This window comes from Esox lucius, chromosome 24, assembly GCF_011004845.1.
Source record: "Esox lucius isolate fEsoLuc1 chromosome 24, fEsoLuc1.pri, whole genome shotgun sequence".
Classification (NCBI taxonomy): domain Eukaryota; kingdom Metazoa; phylum Chordata; class Actinopteri; order Esociformes; family Esocidae; genus Esox; species Esox lucius.
Window position 1 is genome coordinate 13,310,723 of NC_047592.1, and position 20,047 is coordinate 13,330,769.

Below are 20,047 nucleotides of genomic sequence, written 5' to 3' on the forward strand. Positions count from 1 at the left end.
TTTCCTTAGAAACAGAGGAATATATATTAGGGTATGGCTAAACAATTAATGCCAAGCCTCTAGGGATAGTAACAGTTATATTATACACATACATGGTAATGACATTCCTTGTCCTCTCAGCTCATACACCTGAAAAGCATCACCACTTCCTTCTCCATGGAAGTAAAATGTTTTAAGCGGCTACCAGCTAAATCTTTGCAAGTAAGAATACACATTTTAATGAAAACAAAGACAAAGAGTTTGAGGCTTAATTATTTTGTGTGAAAACCACATATAATGTGCCGTTTATTGATTCTGGAACACTGGATGTACAGTAGCATGTAAGTAATTAATATCAGGCTTAAAGCAAGCAATCTAATTCTGAATCTTCTCTATAGAGTACATTTTAGGACATCCCCACTTCTGACTGAAGTCCACAATGATGTTCCATTCCTCTATCAGTATATTAACTATGAGATTAAAATGTTTATCATTTGCGTTGCAAGCAAAACCATGAAAGTCCAGAATAATTTGTACGAATAATAAAACTTGTTCACTGCCCATTAAGTAATGTAATAATGAGTATTCAGCAAAATTGTGATTCACTCCTTCATTACTGAAAGGAGGTGAGGTTCTGCAGCGAGACAGTCACTGTAGATGCCTTAAATGCATGGCTTTTGTTGTAGTATGGTGAAGACATCGTTAAGCCAAGCCTGGTTTCCAAATCCTATATGACACCGCCAGCCATTTCGAGTAAGAAACACTTTTCCTGTAATTCCGTTGCGATCACTGAACATGGAAAACAAACAAAAATACATTAAATATACATTTTGCAACAGTAAGAATTTTCATGGAGGAAAATCTAAAATTAGTCTCTGTCTTGTAAAACACTATCCTATATACAGCTCCAGAAAAAATTAAGAGACCACGGCACCTTTTTCTTTCCTTTCCAAAAAAGTAGAAAAGTAAAGTTTTGAGTGGGGAGCAGAAGCGTGAGCTCTGAAGGCACAGGGAATCTTGTGAAAATTGATGGCAAGATGAATGCAGCATGTTAACGGAAAATACTGGCAAAAAATTTGCATTCTTCTGCTCAAAAGCTGTGCATGGGACACTCTTGGACTTTCCAGCACAACAATAACCCTAAGCACAAGGCCAAGTTCTAATGGTTACAGCAGAAAAATGTGAAGGTTCTGGAGTGGCTAGTGTGAGATCTATGGAATTTGTGTGATATTTGTGTTTTATGTTGTTCCCGCAGTATGTGAAGAAATAGATACCAGTGATAGATTTTGTTTTGCAATGTTACAGTGTTGAGCTTTGTCCAGCAGGGGGCAGGTAGCATGGTGATGGGCTCGCTCTGGAATGTTCTTCAGTTGCTTGTGGAATTTCTATACAGCGAGAGGCAAACATTTGACAGCAGCTCACTTTGATTTGTTTTATTCTTTCAGAATAAAAGCCCCATCATAAAAAATGTGTCCCAGGAGTCAGAGTTCATTTGTGGGTGCAACACTAGCACAGCTTCCTGACCTTAATATCCTGAAGTCACTCTGGGAAAATCTCAAACGTGTGGTTCATGCAAGACAACCAAAACTGCATGACCTGGAGGCATTTTGCCAAGACAAATGGGCAGCTATACCACCTGCAAGAATTTGGGGCCTCAAAGACATCTATTACTAAAGACTGCACTCTGTCATTGATGCTAAAGGGGGCAATACACAGTTTGAAGAACTAAGGGTATGCAGACAATTTTTTTCTTTGTCGCCATGTTTTGTTTTATGATTGTGCCATTCTGTTATGACCTACAGTTGAATGTGAATCCCATAAGAAAAAAAGACGTGTTTTGCCTGCTCACTCATGTTTTCTTTACAAATGGTGCATATATTATCAATTCTCCAAGGGTATGCCAACTTTTGAGCACAATTGTATATATATATATATATATATATATATATATATATATATATATATATATATATATGTGTGTGTATATACAGTATGTATATGTGTAAATACTGTACATATAGATTTCCCCATGGTTTGTAATTAGAAGTAATGCAGTTTCTTAAGTACTCACTTGCACACAAACGTCATTACATCTGGGTAACGTGCTGAGGCTCCAATCTTTACCGATTTGCTGTTTGGACCGCCTGTGACCCATTCCACTCCACTACCAGCACATGGATCCACAAGAACCTGCAGAGACAAATGCTTGTGATCTGTTTTGGGGTTATTATTAACAGACAGTGAATTGCTTAAAGGGGAAATATGTTAGATTTATTCTGGACAGCTAGCAGAAATATAGGCAGAAATGACCAGACATCTGCAGTTAATGTTTTAAGTTGATGTTTCAAATAATCTTTTTATTTAAAAAGATTCAGTGACTGACATTCACCATTTAATCTTGCTCGCTGATCCATCTATTAGTTTACATTAAGTTGTAATTTCCTTGTTCTTGCTTTAGACACTCTAAAGCGAGTGCTATCCTTCCCAACCAAAACCACCCCGGACTAGCAACTATAGTGGTCTCCTTCGTTAAGGGAAGACAAGGAGGAGACAAGTCGTGTTATTGTTTAGAGGCAGGATTCTACAGTGCCCCTTTAAGTATTAACCCACTTAGGAGATTGTTGCGCTCTACTGGATGCTATTTCAGTATGCCACACACCAAAATTCCTATAAGCTTTTTCATTGTGTTCTACAGACTTTTGGTACAGTATGTCAGGCCCATATAAGCTCAGGTGTGGTTGTTGGCCTGGGAATGTGTTCACCTCAAGCATGTGTGTGCGGTCAGAAAAATTCTGGTTGAACAGGCATTGTAATACACATGTTCTTTGAAAACCACGTTTTAATCATTGACTCTTCTGCACTTGCAATTGTATTACAGTTTTTTTTATTCGCTTTGGTACTATTATCGCAAGTATGTGGTAAAAACTCACAACTGTTAGTACAAAACTCAAAGCAGATCATCAAAAAGTTTTTTTTTTCAAACATGTAATCACATGTTCAATTGACTAAGTACAACGCACAAAATTACACATTCACTCTTTCACCACACCTAATCAGTGTGTCATCAAGACTTACCTTTCATATGAAGTAATTGTCTTTCACAATGCAATGCTCACAATACTTTTGATATGCTTCTCATCTGATTTGTGCAAATACATTTGACCAACACTTAATCCAACTGATCTTAATGGTTAATCACTTAACCATTTGGTAAACCTATATATTTCCATTTCAGCAATTCAGTATATGGATTTTGAGAACTATAGAAATAAAATATGTGTTTGTAAGAACATATAAAATAACCACACCTGATGAAAACTCGTTATTGCTAATTGATTTCAGATGGGGTAACCACAATTGGTCATTAGATATAAAAGTGAGGGTCTAAACACTGGCAATTTCTTTCAACATGGACCAGGATAGACAGCAAGGAATTGGAAGAGCTCGTGGACGAGGGATCCGTCAGAGAGGTGGGCATGGGATCCGTCAGAGAGGTGGGCATGGGATCCGTCAGAGAGGTGGGCATGGGATCCGTCAGAGAGGTGGGCATGGGATCCGTCAGAGAGGTGGGCATGGGGCCCATCAAAGGGTTGGTCATCGGAGAGGGGGAGGCAGAACTGTTGTCTCTAATTAAGTCCGGGCCATCATCGTTGATCATGTGGTGAACCGAGGCCTTACTATGGCAGAAGCTGCCAGATTAGTTGAGCCAAATCTAAAAAGATCAACTGTCAATTCTATCATCCGAACCTTTCGCCAAGAAAACCGGTAAGTGTGGAAGATGTATACTATTACATTCACAGTAAATTGTAATGCATGTTAGTAACATGTTACAGTATTTGTACAGCATGATCTATTGATAGTATTCTCTGTTCTATGCTTAGAATGAACAGAAAACCCCATAGTGGTGGTCGTGGCCGTGTGCTGACCGACCAGCAAGAGTTGGCAGTGGTGGAAATGGTGAGGGCCAGGAATGATATACGGCTGTCAGAAATAAAGCAGGCAATTGAGGAGAACAATGACACCTTTGCCAATGTGGCATCCATCAGCCTACCAACAGTAGCCCGCCTTTTAAAGCGGCACCAGGTATCAATGAAACACATTTACCTGGTGCCTTTTGAGAGAAACAATGACCGGGTGAAACAACTAAGGGCTGAGTATGTTCAGGTACAGCACTATACTGTATATTGTTTTACTGTTACTATTTGAAGCATCACTTGCATCATATGTATATTGGAACAACACTGTAAAAAGAACTAACCAAATTATATTTTTTAGAGGGTTATTGTGCTTGACGCTGATGTGAACCATCACAAGTACGTTTTTGTTGATGAAGCGGGCTTTGACCTTGCCAAAACTCGTCGCCGTGGACGTAACATTATCGGCCAACGGGCCACTGTCCAAGTGCCTGGACAACGTGGAGGAAACATCTCTATGTGCGCAGCTATCTCTGAAGATGGTGTCCTAGGACGTAGGCCATTACTTGGCTCCTATAATGCTACACATCTTATTGAGTTTCTCAATGAAATTGAGCTGGCCTGTCAAGGTGAAGGGGTCACATATGTAATTGTGTGGGACAATGTCAGTTTTCACCACGCAGAGGTAGTTCAAGCATGGTTTCAGACCCATCCTCGATTCATGACCCTCTACCTGCCTCCATACTCTCCTTTCCTCAACCCTATTGAGGAATTTTTTTCAGCATGGAGGTGGAAGGTCTATGATCGCCATCCCCTTGAGCGTGCCACCCTCCTTCAGGCCATGGATGATGCATGTGATGACATCAATGTAGACCAATGTCAAGCATGGATTCGTCATGCCAAAAGATTTTTTCCAAGGTGCTTGAACAATGAAAACATTCATTGTGATGTGGACGAGAATCTATGGCCAAATGCTCAAGACAGGCTTGAGCCAAATTAATGTAATGTGTGCACTAATTGTTATGTTTTGTTCTCATTTAGTTACATTATAGAAAATATAACTATGTTACAATTATATCTGAAAAATAAAAACTAATTTGCCCAAATGATTGAGGATGTCTTCATTGATCCTTCACTTGATTACACATAGGAGAGATATTTTGGAAATGATAGATTATGTAAATGTAAGTAATGTAAGTGTATTGCCTAATGTGTAACTGTGTAATATGTATTTTATAGTACTATAGCATATTAATTTCAGCACTTCTAAGGCTGATTTGAAACATGTATCTTGCATTGTTTGCTGTTGGATGAACTGACTGTTGAAAGTACTAAACTGAAAGAAGATCATACTGTTGTGTTTCGGTGATTAAACCAAATGTTCTCATTACATATTACAATAATCTTGTGTTTGAAACGATGATCATGTGGACTGAAAACATTACATCAGGTTTTGAAAGAATGACTAGCTGCGTTACAAGTGTGATCAGTTTGGATATTTGTACTAAGAGTTTTGAAAATGTACACCTTACTTGTGAAAATTGTACCAAAGCGATTAAAAAAAACTGTATTGGCAAGGCCATGATTGCAAATTAAACTTCCGATATAATCATGACACAAAGTCCTTTTAATAATCATTGACTAATGAAATTAGATCAGTGTTAAAAAACGTGAATTCTAAAATGTTGACATTTTTAAATATTTTGAAACAGTTTATGTGCAACGGAGGCAGCATCCTAGACCGATTGACCACCCTAGGCCACGTAACTTATCAAAACAACCCGCGGTAAAGATATTTTCACATTCACACATTCCACAGTCGTTGGTCTGCCGACCCCAGAGTGTAGAGTGCCGGTCAAGGCTATAACAACGTGCCGGAGAAAGGACCACTTAGGGACCGGGGTAAAAGTGCAGTCCTCAGAACAATGGCTTTCCATGATCTAATTGGTAGCTTATTACTTGAAATGGATATTTCAAATTTTCTGATTTTCATCTCAAATCGCACCACAATAGTGAATACATGACATTTGAAATAGCTTTTTTAAATTTTGAGATATTCATCCCAAATCGCATCTGTATATTCAGCATTACATTATCTAAGAGCCTCAACTTTGACTTTTCTCAAATAATGAGGCATTGAGTTTTTGAGAATACTTTAAAGTTTCCATTTGAAATAGCGTTTTCAAATGTTTAATTATAAACTTTAAAATATTCATATACAATCTGTTGAGGCTCTTAGATAATGTGATGAGGAATATATTGATGCAATGTGGGATGAATGTCTCAACATTTGAAAATCTATTTCAAAAGGAATCAAGAGATATATGTGGTTGATAATTTGTGATAAATAAAAGTTATTTGATTTATCACATATTAGAGGCTATTAGATTATGTAATGGAGAATATATTGTCATGATTACTGATGGATATCTCAACTTTTGAAATATAGATTTCAATTAATAAGCTACAAACTGTATCATTAAAAGCCTTTGTTCTGAGGACTGCAGTTTTACCCCGGTCCCTAAGTCGTCAGTTCACTGGGACATTGACACAGCCTTGCTGGGCAATCGGCACTCAGCGTTCGGCTGATCGAATACAACTTGGGAGAAGTCAAATGTGTGAATGTGAAACAATCTTCACCCAAGTACAAAACCAAGACCTTAACACCAACATCTGAACTAACTAAAAATCCCACAATTTAGAAAGCCAATATCAAAAAACAGTCTTTTTGTTTTTGAGTGTTGCCCCATTCATTCTGACAATATGCTTGAATAATAAAATTTTACCTGGTAGTCCCGAACAGAGTGTTCACGCAAATCATACTCAAAATTGCAGCACGTTTGTCCACCAGTGACATAAATCCATCCTCCGTGATATCGATCATCGGGTGCTCTACCTCTGCAAACAACTGTTCCTGTAGGGGATTTGACAGCATCTGTAACACAAAGGCCATTATTACATTAATGTTGTCAGAGCAGCTTTAATGTTAGTGTGGTTCATGTAAAGGGTCACTCGACAAATGGACAGGATACAGTTATTTTTGAACGTACATAGAATGAGGCCTGTTACATACTTGATGGTATTTCTGATGAGGTCTCCCAACGTAGATCCTTTTCACGACAGCCCTGGTAAGGGTTTCCTACCCAAGGACTCCTACATGTACATTTGGGTGCATGATTTGCTCCAGTGCAAACAGCATTGATCCCACAGGGATTGTCATTGCATGCAGAGATGCATTTTCCTTCTCTACACACTTTGCTATCCTGACAAACTCTGTCAATACTGCACCTATCACATCTGGCTAGATCTAATGCCTTACAAGGCTGATCTGAACACTTATAGTTCACAATCACACTGCCGTCTGGGAAAGTCCATCCATTCATGCATGACGCTGTGCAGACTGTTGTTCCCTTTTCATATTTGCATTCCAAGGTCAACTTTTCAATCTGGTCAGTGTGACACACAGGCAAGTGACTCCATTGTCCATTAGAGCAGGTGACGGTCTTTGGAAATGGTTTGTAGCCATCTTCACATTTGAGGTGTACCATCTGTTTAATGCTGTGGTAAGGCTTCTTGCAGTAACTATTAGATAGTTTTTCAGCATTAAGTGGTCCGCATCCAATTTTGTTGTATAATGCCCACTGTTCAGAGACATATCGTTTAAATGTTTCCTTGACTATATTTACATCGTCTTTTTGCCCTGTGATCACCAGATAATTTGACCAGGCTGAGACGGCTTCTTTCTCAAGGGCAAATATGTAGTGTACAAAATAATCTAATTTATCACTGTATTCTAAAGTGCATTCCTTTGGGTTGTTTTCGTTACTGTCAATCAGCAGAGTCTCTCGAACAATATCTAGGATTGTCCTTGTCTCCCCGAACCCTTTGCCCTGCATCATCTTGTTGAATTTGCTGAGCATGTACAAGAATGTGGTACCTTTTGTAAACGTGCCTCCAACTTCTGCTGTGAAATGGCTTTGTGTTACATTTTCAGCTTGAAGTTCAAAGAGTTTATCTTTTATGTAACGGAATTTCTCTATGACATCGAAGTACTTCACAAATATAACGGTCCAAGCTATGTCATTGCGGAGAGTTTGAACTTGTATTCTTGCATAGCTTTGCAGGTCCTTGATACTGTAATATATAGCAGTCATATCTGGTACAGGCTTTAAGGCAATACCAGTCAGTTGAGCTTCTATAGCTGAAAAGTCGATGAAATGTTCAACACTTTCCTTGCATGTTGGACCAGTGAACATTCTGGTGCATATACACAATTCCTCTGTTGTGTCTTTAAGTTGTTTGCACTTTCCATCATTGTGACATTTGTTTTTCGAGCAAGGGTCCTGTTCAACAACATCATTACTCTTCAAAAATATTGTAAGATCAAACATCTTCAATGAAATTGTTGTGTATTGAGTGGGTACTGTTTTTTTACACTCAAACTCTATTAAGCCTCTGGTAGGTGTTTGAGCATAGCTTGAATCTTTATTAACAGTGTGGATGTATTCTAAATGTTTTAAAGTCCTGTCAGCAAAAGGACTATCCAAGCCACTATTTTCCATTTTGCGACACAGACTTTCTCCAAGTTCTCTTTTTATTTCCTCTTTAATACCCTCATTGACTTTAAAGTTTTTTTCTCTGTGGATAATATGAATTTTTGCCTTGTTTTGGGCAACAAGATCTGTAGAATAGCCAAATACTTTCTCCTCTTTATTGTCAGTACCATGCACTATAACTGTCCATTCATACCAGATAAACTTCTGGTTCAGTTTTGTACTGATGGCATTGGCTAGCTCTAAATTGCTTGAGAATTGTTCTGTTGCAATTTTATTAGCATCTTCCAAAGCCCAATTTAAAGTTCCATCTGCACACTGAATCATAGCTTCCTTCATTGCTGTCAGCATGGTGGTTAACCTTTCAACTCCCTCTTTTGCTCCAGAAACACCCCCATATCCCTTCATTATGTCATAATACACATTCAGCTGCAAGCCTTTAACCATGAGACTCAAAAAGTAGCCAGAATACTTTGACAGGATCTTGACGTCACCCTTCGACTTCTGAAGGACAAGTTGTAAAAGATTTTTGTTGAGACTGGCAGCTTCGTTTTCAGTTAGGTAGCGATAAAAGTTAGAGACACTGTTACGTGTTGCACTGTTGGTGTAGTGAATGGTAAAAGCTTCAGCTAAACTTGCTTTCCTTCTTTCATCGAGTGCAGGAGCCTGAGCCTGTTCTAGGAATTTCATCAACTCAGCCCAGGAGTTTTTTATGGCATTCTCATCTCTACCATATGTACTTGCATAGGTGTCCCACTCAATCTCCTTTGCTAAGGAGTCTATTTGAAGAGCGATTGAATCTAGTTTTCTGTTGATCTCTGAAAATTGCTCTTTCATGAATTCCATATTGGGATCACTTTGTGGAATGAAGGCCAAAATTAAACCTAATATTGAGCCAACAAATCCAAAACAAGATGCAACTTTGGACAAGGAATCCATCACTTTCAGGACTTTGGTCAGGGTTTTACTGACTTTTTCTGTGTCCTTCAAAATTGTGTTTAATTGTTCTAGGCCTTCTCCAAAACTCTTAAAGTCTTCTAAAGCATTTTTCATTTTAACTGCATGATCTATTGCAGTTTCTTCAGAGTTTTTGCCTGTGATTGAAGCAGCATCTTCATTCATGCATGATTTCTGTATCCCATCACATTCCAATACCGGTGATGCTTGTGAAAAACAGATGTGTAGAAGCAGGTAGACCACTAAGATTAATAACTTTTTGGTACTCATGATAGTGTTTCTGTGGGGGGGGGGGGGGGGGCAGGACAACAAAAGAATAGTTAACTCAATAACGTTGGAAAAAACTATTGACACTCTTCTGTCTGCTATGACACCGACCAGCCTCTATTAACCCTTGCTAACATTTTATAATATGCGCATCTGACAAAGGAAATAACAATTCAGTCTTGTTGAAAACATAAATTAATGCTTTATTAAAATTTTTATTTTACTTTAACTTTGCTCTTAATTAACAGTGTTTTTGCTGCTTTTGCCACTCACCTGCAGTTTTGCTAAATCATTTGATCTTATTTTGAAAACGGCTATGTTGACATCCAAACTCACAAAGTCTGATGGTTTTCCCAGAGTTTATTAAAATATTTGGTTATAACATCACAAACCAGCGGTTGTCAAAATGCTGTTAAATCTGATGTAGAAGCATGAAAATATTGCACATGTCCAATATATGGACCTGACAAGATAGGGTATCTCCTGGTGGAAGCTTATATACTGTAGCAGATCAGGATTTTCATTACTATACACCTCAAGAGCACTTTTGTGAGTGCAATGCACTTGTTCCTGTCAATGTGTGTCAGATACAGTCCAGTAACCAAAACTAAAATCTCCTGAGATTATTTATTTTTAACTGAAAAGGGTGCTAAAAATCAATATATTATAATGGTTTTGCTGTTTTTCAATAACCGTCACTGCCCTATTTGTTTTGTTATACTTAACAATTTTTTTATTTTGTATATGCCTGGCAGTATTCCATAAATGTCCTGTTTTAACTGGGTTTAACAGCTGCATGTCACCATGCCTTTCAGATCATTATGAAAATGATTACTATGCACAGGTGAGGTTAGAGTAGATCTTTTATCAGCACTCCCCCAGGAATGCTTGTTTAGTTATTGCAGTGTCTGATCCTGACAGTGAAATAAAATTAATTATTTGAAAGATTTTAGCTGAAAGAGTTCATTTCTTTAATGTTTTGAGTATAAAATGAAGCTATTTAACAACAATTACATTTTCTCATAGTCGACCCAGGGTACCAATAATAATGGAAGGCCTTCATACACTTAATAATCTGTTGTGATGCTGTAAATAAGGTCTTACCAGCATGGATAGATGCTCCTTTCTGTTTTTGAATTGATGTTGTACTTACTCGTCATAAAGTATGGTGAAGGTTGCAAGTTTGTCGACTTTTATATTGTTTGTCTGGGGGAGTAACCTTATTTGGGTAAATATTGAAGTTGATTGTTCCAATTGTGCAACTGTGGGACTGACATTTCCTGGAACCATGGTTTGTGTATATACTCAGTATACTGACAATTTTTGTTAATCATTTAGTCATGTTAGAGAGCTATAGCATACGGCATTTATTTGTTTTGACCTTTGACCTTTGGCAGCTGTGTCTGTAAAACAATGGATTAATCATGTTTTTCTTTCTCTCTCCCACGCTCCAAACTGACAAGTGACAGCACTAAAATGAAAAGTTTAAGAAGCATTGTGGTGTTCCCTGTGTGATGAATTTACACTACACTATGCAAAGTTATTGGTTCAGTGAGGTGAAACGAAAATTGAGGTTATTAAACCAAAGCTACTATAATATCGAATAAAACATTAGGCCTAATTAAGGAGTAACACAAACTATCCTTTATTAGAGAAGGACAAAACAATGAAATCACTCATCTGAAATAATTAATGTATTGGTCTCTGACCAGCCTGCCATTAATATAATCTGGGAATATAGCTGCATTGTCCCACTCAATCTCCAGTGCCACTGCTGGACCCCTTTCTTTCCTCAGACAGGCAATATTGTGTAGGACCGTGCAGGCTACAGTAATGTCACAGGCCCTGTCTGGGGTGACCCTCAGGTGGTGGAGACACTGAAATCGTGACCTGAGAAGGCCAAATGCCATCTCAATGCGGGCCCTTGTTCTTGCATGCGCAAGATTGTATCCTTGCTGTGCTGCTGTCTGAGGGTCTGCAAGGGGAGTGAGAAGGTATGTCTCACAGGCAAAACCCTTGTCTCCCAGCAGAACGCCAGAGAATTCACCTGAGAATACAAAATGTAATCATTACAACTACACAAGTAAAACTTTTGAAGCAATTGTGTTTATCAGTGAAATGTGTGTGGCCTACCTTGTAATAGTCACTGGGAAATGGTACTGAACCTAAAAACTTGGGAGTAATGGACGGACCAAGGCCACTATGCCTCAACATTGGTAATGATGCAGGCAACATCACAGATAATCTGAAACAATGCAATGTTTCCTATTCAGTATACACTCACCTAAAGGATTATTAGGAACACCATACTAATACTGTGTTTGAGCCCCTTTCGCCTTTAGAACTGCCTTAATTCTACGTGGCATTGATTCAACATGGTGCTGAAAGCATTCTTTAGAAATGTTGGCCCATATTGATAGGATAGCATCTTGCAGTTGATGGAGATTTGTGTGATGCACATCCTGGGCACGAAGCTCCCGTTCCACCACATCCCAAAGATGCTCTATTGGGTTGAGATCTGGTGACTGTGGGGGCCATTTCAGTACAGTGAACTCATTGTCATGTTCAAGAAACCAATTTGAAATGATTCAAGCTTTGTGACATGGTGCATTATCCTGCTGGAAGTAGCCATCAGAGGATGAGTACATGGTGGTCATAAAGGGATGGACATGGTCAGAAACAATGATCAGGTAGGCCGTGGCATTTAAATGATGCCCAATTGGCACTAAGGGGCCTAAAGTGTGCCAAGAAAACATCCCCCACACCTTTACACCACCACCACCAGCCTGCACAGTGGTAACAAGGCATGATGGATCCATGTTCTCATTCTGTTTACGCCAAATTCTCTACCATCTGAATGTCTCAGAAATCGAGACTCATCAGACCAGGCAACATTCTTCCAGTCTTCAACTGTCCAATTTTGGTGAGCTCGTGCAAATTGTAGCCTGTTTTTCCTATTTGTAGTGGAGATGAGTGGTACCCGGTGGGGTCTTCTGCTGTTGTAGCCCATCCGCCTCAAGGTTGTGTGTGTTGCGGCTTCACAAATGCTTTGCTGCATACCTTGGTTGTAATGAGTGGTTATTTCAGTCAAAGTTGCTCTTCTATCAGCTTGAATCAGTCGGCCCATTCTCCTCTGACCTCTAGCATCAACAAGGCATTTTCGCCCACAGGACTGCCGGATACTGGATGTTTTTCCCTTTTCACACCATTCTTTGTAAACCCTAGAAATGGTTTTGCGTGAAAATCCCAGTAACTGAGCAGATTGTGAAATACTCAGACCGGCCCGTCTGGCACCAACAATCATGCCACGCTCCAAATTGCTTAAATCACCTTTATTCTTTTTTTTCTTTCAGGAGATTGTCTTGACTAGGACCACACCCCTAAATGCATTGAAACAACTGCCATGTGATTGCTTGATTAGATAATTGCATTAATGAGAAATTGAACAGGTGTTCCTAATAATCCTTTAGGTGAGTGTATAATATACATACAGTACTCCCTCAGCTGACCGCGGTTCCACATTGGCGAACTCAAGAATCCACAGAAATTTTTCAAGAAGTTCTAAAAACGTGCTAATTTCAGCCATCCAAGCGTCGATTGCATGAAGTCTTTCTATAAAAAAAAACATAAAAACATATTGTTTATATATATTCAATGTATTTTAGTGTTTTATATGTTCTGTACTATAATCATCTGTCGCCGTTTATAGCGCGATTCACATGTTGATCGTCTGGTTGTTCGCAACACCAACACAGCCGAGGGAGCAGCGTTACTTCACACTGTGCTGGCGTCAGTGGAGACCATCAGAACCTTGTCAAATGAGAAAACAGTCGGGCAGCTTTTCAGTAGTGTATATAAGAGCATTTCACTTGTATGTATGAGAGCTTTTCAGTAGTGTATATAAGAGCATTTCACTTGTATGTATGAGAGCTTTTCAGTAGTGTGTAAATAAGAGCATTTCACTTGTATGTATGAGAGCTTTTCAGTAGTGTATATAAGAGCATTTCACTTGTATGTATGAGAGCTTTTCAGTAGTGTGTATATAAGAGCATTTCACCTGTATGTATGAGAGCTTTTCAGTAGTGTATATAAGAGCGTTTTACTTGTATGTATGAGAGCTTTTCAGTAGTGTTAATATTAGCGTTTCACTTGTATGTATAAGAGCTTTTCAGTAGTGTATATAAGAGCGTTTCACTTGTATGTATGAGAGCTTTTCAGGAGTGTATATAAGAGCATTTCACTTGTATGTGTGACAGCTTTTCACTTGTATGTATGAGAGCTTTTCAGTAGTGTATATAATAGTGTTTCACTTGTATGTGCGAGTGCGTTTCAGTAGCGTTTATAAGAGCGTTTCAGAAGTGTATGCGAGCAAATAATGTTCCAGTTGTTTATGTGAAAGTGTTTCAGTAGTGTATGTAAGAGCATTTCACATGTGTTTGTGAGAGGTATTTCTGAATAATGTCCCTGACGGCCCCTCATAGGTTGTAGTCCTCAATCTAAACCCTAGGTGGCGTAGTCAGCAACTTCCACGTGACACAGTTAGCATGAAAATGTCACACACGTCTGATGTAGGATTAGATCAGATTAACTTTAAATTGTCTTTGAACAGTAAAGCTAGGGGAATGGTGCTTTTATATTGAAATAGACTTTGTTGGCTATGTACAACGATGGTGTCCAAAACAAGAATGCAATGGCAGAAAAGAAACCCAAAATATCAAGCACATTGATATTCTACACTTCCTTTCAGCTTGATATTTTGTTGTGTCAGTACCTCAGAGTTCCATGCATTTAATTTTGCTGACCATGTGGAGAGACAAAAAAGGAAATGCCAATGATCTAAAGTAGTGGCATGCAAACTTTTTGACAGGATATTGAAAATGAGGGCCACACCTTTGTTTTGTAATTTCTTTATCAATAATTTTTTGCATAAATCAAAAAACAGTAGGTCCATTATAATGTCAAAATAATATCCAAATTCTGATGTATAACAGTGGACTGGTGAATATTTTATTTTAAAATCCCCTCAAAACAATTCTATTACCTACCGCAGGCCGGATGGAATTACCTCCGACTCGCGGGCCTTAGTTTGTTCAAGCACATTGATATTCCATCCATCCATCTTCTCCCGCTTATCCGGGGCCGGGTCGCGGGGGCAGCAGTCTAAGCAGGGATGCCCAGACTTCCCTCTCCCCAGACACTTCCTCTAGCTCTTCCGGGGGGACACCGAGGCGTTCCCAGGCCAGCCGGGAGACATAGTCCCTCCAGCGTGTCCTAGGTCTTCCCCGGGGTCTCCTCCCGGTGGGACGGGACCGGAACACCTTCCCAGGGAAAAGGGTGGCTTGCCCACTTCAGGTTGGTGGAGAGTGCCTGCCTCAAGTGGAGGAGTTTAAGTATCTAGGGGTCTTGTTCACGAGTGAGGGAAGGATGGAACGGGAGATTGAAAGACGGATCGGTGCAGCTTCTGCAGTAATGCAGTCGATGTATCGGTCTGTCGTGGTGAAGAAAGAGCTGAGCCGCAAGGCGAAGCTCTCGATTTACCAGTCAATCTACGTTCCTACTCTCACCTATGGTCATGAGCTTTGGGTCATGACCGAAAGGACAAGATCCCGGATACAGGCGGCCGAAATGAGTTTTCTCCGCAGGGTGGCTGGGCGATCCCTTAGAGATAGGGTGAGAAGCTCGGTCACCCGGGAGGAGCTCAGAGTAGAGCCACTGCTCCTCCACATCGAGAGGGGTCAGCTGAGGTGGCTTGGGCATCTTTTTCGGATGCCTCCGGAACGCCTTCCTGGGAAGGTGTTCCGGTCCCGTCCCACCGGGAGGAGACCCCGGGGAAGACATTGATATTCATTTGGTTTAAATTAGTACATTCATACAACTCAATAAAATGCCCAGAAACCAACAATATCCATGACATTTACTTTTTGTACAATATGTTTGTGTTCCAATTGATTATGTAACTGTGGGACTGTTACACAATGCTGGAACCATGGTTTGTGTATTTACTCTTTACTCCTTAGGTCTTTAACCCTCTCTTGGGGACCCTCCAGCCATCTCACTGTTTACATCTTGCCCTGAAATAGCTCACCTGATTCAACAGGTAAGGGCTTGTTAATTTGTTAATAAGTTGATTCAGGAGTGCTATCTCTGGGATACATCTAATAGATGGAAAGGCTAGGGGGTCCCCAGGAGAGGGTTGAAGACCTGTGCTTTACTCTATATAACTTTTTGGTTCATTGTGTAGTCAAGTTTCAGTCTGTTTCATCGGTTTTGCCGTGTTGAACCCATGCGATCGGGTTAAGGTTCACTTACTGTACTTTGAAACAAATATTGTTTTTGCTGCTTTGCTTCATGGTCGTTGGAGGAAGAAAGTATGTTGTTATTCAATAAGAATTTGAACAGTGACAACAATTTTGTTGTTTTGGCTACACACTTCCAGCACTATGGGATTGAAACAATACAGTGAAAACAGTATACATTGTCTCCTGTTTTTGGGATCCCATTTGGCCAGTTTGCTTCATAGCTCTTATTTAGCATATGTGTTTGTCTGCTTCTTCAGTGCATATCTTGTCTCAATTCTAGCCTTTGCTAGATTCTGGAAGCCGAACTTTACATAGTGTTTGGTGGCCAAATATTTTTTCCAAAGGCAACATTAATTCATTAATTCCCTCTTCTCTTGAATTAGTTAACTTTCATCCACTTGCTAACATGTGGGTGTGTGTGTCTGTCTTTTGGTTGTATGCATATTTGTTTGCTATCGGGGGAGTTTCGGGTCACATCAGGACATCTGTAGATTGTCTTTTATAACAGGTATACTTGAGCTATTATTGATTTAGTATGAGACGCCTACTCACTGTGTGTCTTTGGGGTTGAGGTGAATGACATAAACTTTGATAACATGAGTAACGATGATGTGGTCCGCGTGCTGAGGGAGATCATTCACAAATCAGGGTCAGTGGCACATTGGAGGTGCGTCTGGTCTGTTGGCAAGGTAGTGATAACACTAAATCCCCCCTTTCTCTCTCAGGCGCATCGTCCTGACAGTGGCTAATTGCTGGGACCCCTCACCTCAGGGCTACTTCACCCTCACATGACTTGACTCGAGTCTGACTGGAGTCACCATTTTCAGGACTTGTGACTTGCTTGATTAAAGTATGAAAATGACTTGACTTGAATTTGACTTGAGAACAAGTTACTTGAGACTTGACTTGAAGGTCAAGACTCGACAATGACTTGAACTTATAATAAACAAACAGCAATACAATTATTTTATGTGACATCAGCACCACTAATCAGCGTATGTGCCTTTAACGCTGCACAATTGAAACCGCGCCAAACATGGCAGACAGTAACGTTAGTCGAGCTCCACAAATAGTATAGTTTGGATACAAGGACTTTGAACTGGACTGTGTGAATAAAAAAAGATTTGCCAGATGCAAAATATGCAACAACGTCAAATTTCATTCGTCATTTTAAGAACCACAAGGAAAGGTAAGAAAGTAATCTCTTTATATTCAGTTTCACTTTGATCTATAACGATTAAGTTACTAATGTAATGAATTAATCTTTTGTTTGTCATAATTTGGCCTTGCTGCATATTATGTATTTTTTTTTTCTTGTTAGAAATGTGACCATTATCATTACTGAATACGTCTGGTAAATAGATGTAAGGGAATTTGACTATAACAGTGGCATAGCCTGAATTTTAATGTTGATGGGCATCTTAAAATGAGCGGGCATGTATATTATTACACGTAGGCTATAATGTCTGTAGTGTTTGTGGACTGCGCGTGGAAACTAAAAAGCATTGTGCTTACACCATAACAGTTAACTTTACTGCATGAAAGTCTAACATGGAGACGCCGATGTGATTACTAGCACCTAAACATTTTAATAAGAGTTTTTTTTTGTACTCATACAGACAAGAATAATTACAGCGTAATTACATATTAGGCAGTTTTTCAGTCACAATAATTAGTTTATAAGGTTGTTATTATCAGCTCTTATTACATGGATTGGCTGAATTCCAGTGCAGAATGCGTGTTATTTCTTGATAACAGACCGTTGCCATGAAAAACAGCGCGTTGCTATGGACGCAGCAGGATTCTAACCAGAGACGGAACGGACTATTTTCTTTAGAGGAAGCAATTCAATCGTTTTTAAATCAATAAATTCCTTTTGAAATCATTATTTTGTGTCAAATTATTGAATTATTTGGTAGGTAGCCATGTAATAAGCAGGATAAGGTATAGCGAGGTGGTTGTTATAGCGAATACAACCCCTTCAGGCTGATTCAAGATCCCTCCGCTTCGTCCCCCCCAAGAATTGTACCGCGGAGGAGAAAAATATTTGATTTTGAAATCGAGCTTCGCACCAAACGCACGTCAGAAACAGAGGACAGTGTGTGTGTGTGTGTGTTCATCTCTTTAGTACTGTGACTTGACTTGACTTGAAACTTATAAGGACTCGACTTGACTTGCTTAGGGTGAACCCTTGACTTGACTTGACTTGCTTGATTTATCTGAACTGTGACTTGAGACTTGACTTGAGACTTGATGGTGAAGACTTGAGACTTGCTTGGACTTGACCATGTGTGACTTGTCCCCATCTCTGCCGCGCAGTGAGTGGTGGGTTTCATGCCCCGTCTTAAATAGGGTAGACCCTCTACCCATCTCTCTCTGCCTTCCTGTTGGTTTTCTTTGGCTCTGCCGTCCTTCCTCTCTACCATCTTTAATTTGACTGGTGTGTATCTATCCTTATGTCAAGTGTCAGACCTTTTAAACCTGAAACAGGAAGCATTTGTCTTTCTCCTCTAGACTGCAGTGTTTTGTGTGTTTTATAATGTCTTTCCCTGCCCTTGTTTGTGTCCCTCTTCCCACAATCCTTCTTCCTGCTTCTCCTTTTCTTTCTCGCTGTTGTCCTTTATTTCTCTCCTCCTTGATCTCACACTATATCTTCATTACCCTCTCCGCCCCTCATTATCTCTGAAGGTTTTGATGACTTCAACATGTCCCTCCACTCTGACATGGTGATGGTTGCTAAGGCCATGGCGTCTCCTGAGTCGGGGCTTTAAGGTCCGGGACAGGATGTGGCTGAAGATCACTATACCCAACGCCTTTCTGGGTGTGTTTACAGGGTGGTAACGTGTTTGTCCTCTGTTCCCAGGCTCAGATGTGGTCGAGTGGCTGTATCACCACATCGAGGGCTTCCAGGACCGTCATGAGGCCAGGAAGTACGCCAGCAACCTGCTGAAGGCTGGATTAATCCGCCACATCGTCAACCACTACAGGACATAAATCATGGAAAAAAGTCACACATAACTGAATTTTGTTTGAAGGCGATGTCCTTCCTAAAATGAGGAAAAATACTCCCCTGTCAATGTGAATGTAATGTTTGAGTTAGTAGGAAAACCAGAATTACAGAATCAAAGTGCATCTTTCTCAAACAGGTTTATTCCTAAGATCTGATACAAAAATGGCTTCAGCCAGACCAGTTCTTAAACCAGTTAAACAGCAGCGCCTCCCCCCCACCTCCTCAGACATGGCCAACCTCTCCCTGAACGACAACGACGGCTCCAGCTGGGCCTCCGACCAGGACACTCTGGCCCCGCTGCCCCTTTCTGGAGCCACGCCCTGGCCCCTGCTGCACTCCTTCCCCTCCTTCCAGTACTCCCACCCTTACTCCAGCCAGCCCCCGCCCTACCACGAGCTGTCCCCAAACCTGTGACCTGGGCTCTGTGCCCCCCGAACTGATGGCCTCGCGCCAGTCCTTCCACCTTGCCATGGGCAACCCCAGCAAGTTCTTTGTGGATGTCATGTAATCTGATGATGTCTGTGTGTGTGTGTGTGTGTGTGTGTGTGTGTGTTTGTGTGTGAGGTAAGTGACCATTTGGTGTGAAGTTTAGGAGTGTTTCAGTCTTTGGAAGACTGACCGCTGTAGTTTATGGTTTGGTGGTAACTAACTCACGGTGTGATGAGGCACTCGGTTCTAGTCTGGGAAGAACAGGGTTCAGAAGGATTCTGGCGCTGTGTCGTTAAAGACATGAAATGCTTCATGTACTGGCATATTTTTACGTTGCCCCAACTCCCCCACAACTTTTCACCTAACTAAAAACCAAACATGCTGCTGGACTCATGGGAAAGCTCCACTTCTTTGGTTTAATACTACTGGTTTCCCTCTCACACACACACGTTCTGTGTTTTTCAACAGATTTAGGTTTTAGCATCATGTTTGTTTTTCTCACTGGTACTGCATGCCTTTCTGACCAACTAGCTGAGAGGAACAGTAGTTGTCTTTCATTTAAAAGTCTCAGTTGTACTGAGAGGATTTAACAGGTAGAGGGCACCATTTACCCTTGTTTTGTTTTACATGGAAGGGAGA

The 20,047-nt window shown here is 40.2% G+C and overlaps 1 protein-coding gene and 1 pseudogene across 1 annotated transcript; one reads left to right on the forward strand and one right to left on the reverse strand.

The window, feature by feature from the left end:
* Nucleotides 1–251: 251 nt before the first annotated feature.
* LOC117593913 lies at nucleotides 252–10,825 on the reverse strand. Its single transcript, XM_034290611.1, has 5 exons — nucleotides 10,775–10,825; nucleotides 6,967–9,683; nucleotides 6,680–6,828; nucleotides 2,051–2,169; nucleotides 252–768 (listed from the first exon to the last, which is right to left on the reverse strand). Exons 2-5 carry the CDS (start codon nucleotides 9,671–9,673, stop codon nucleotides 642–644), a joined length of 3,102 nt encoding a protein of 1,033 aa, XP_034146502.1. The 5' UTR covers nucleotides 9,674–9,683; nucleotides 10,775–10,825; the 3' UTR covers nucleotides 252–641.
* Nucleotides 10,826–18,626: 7,801 nt separating this feature from the next.
* Nucleotides 18,627–18,985, forward strand: LOC109615021 (annotated as a pseudogene).
* Nucleotides 18,986–20,047: the final 1,062 nt, after the last annotated feature.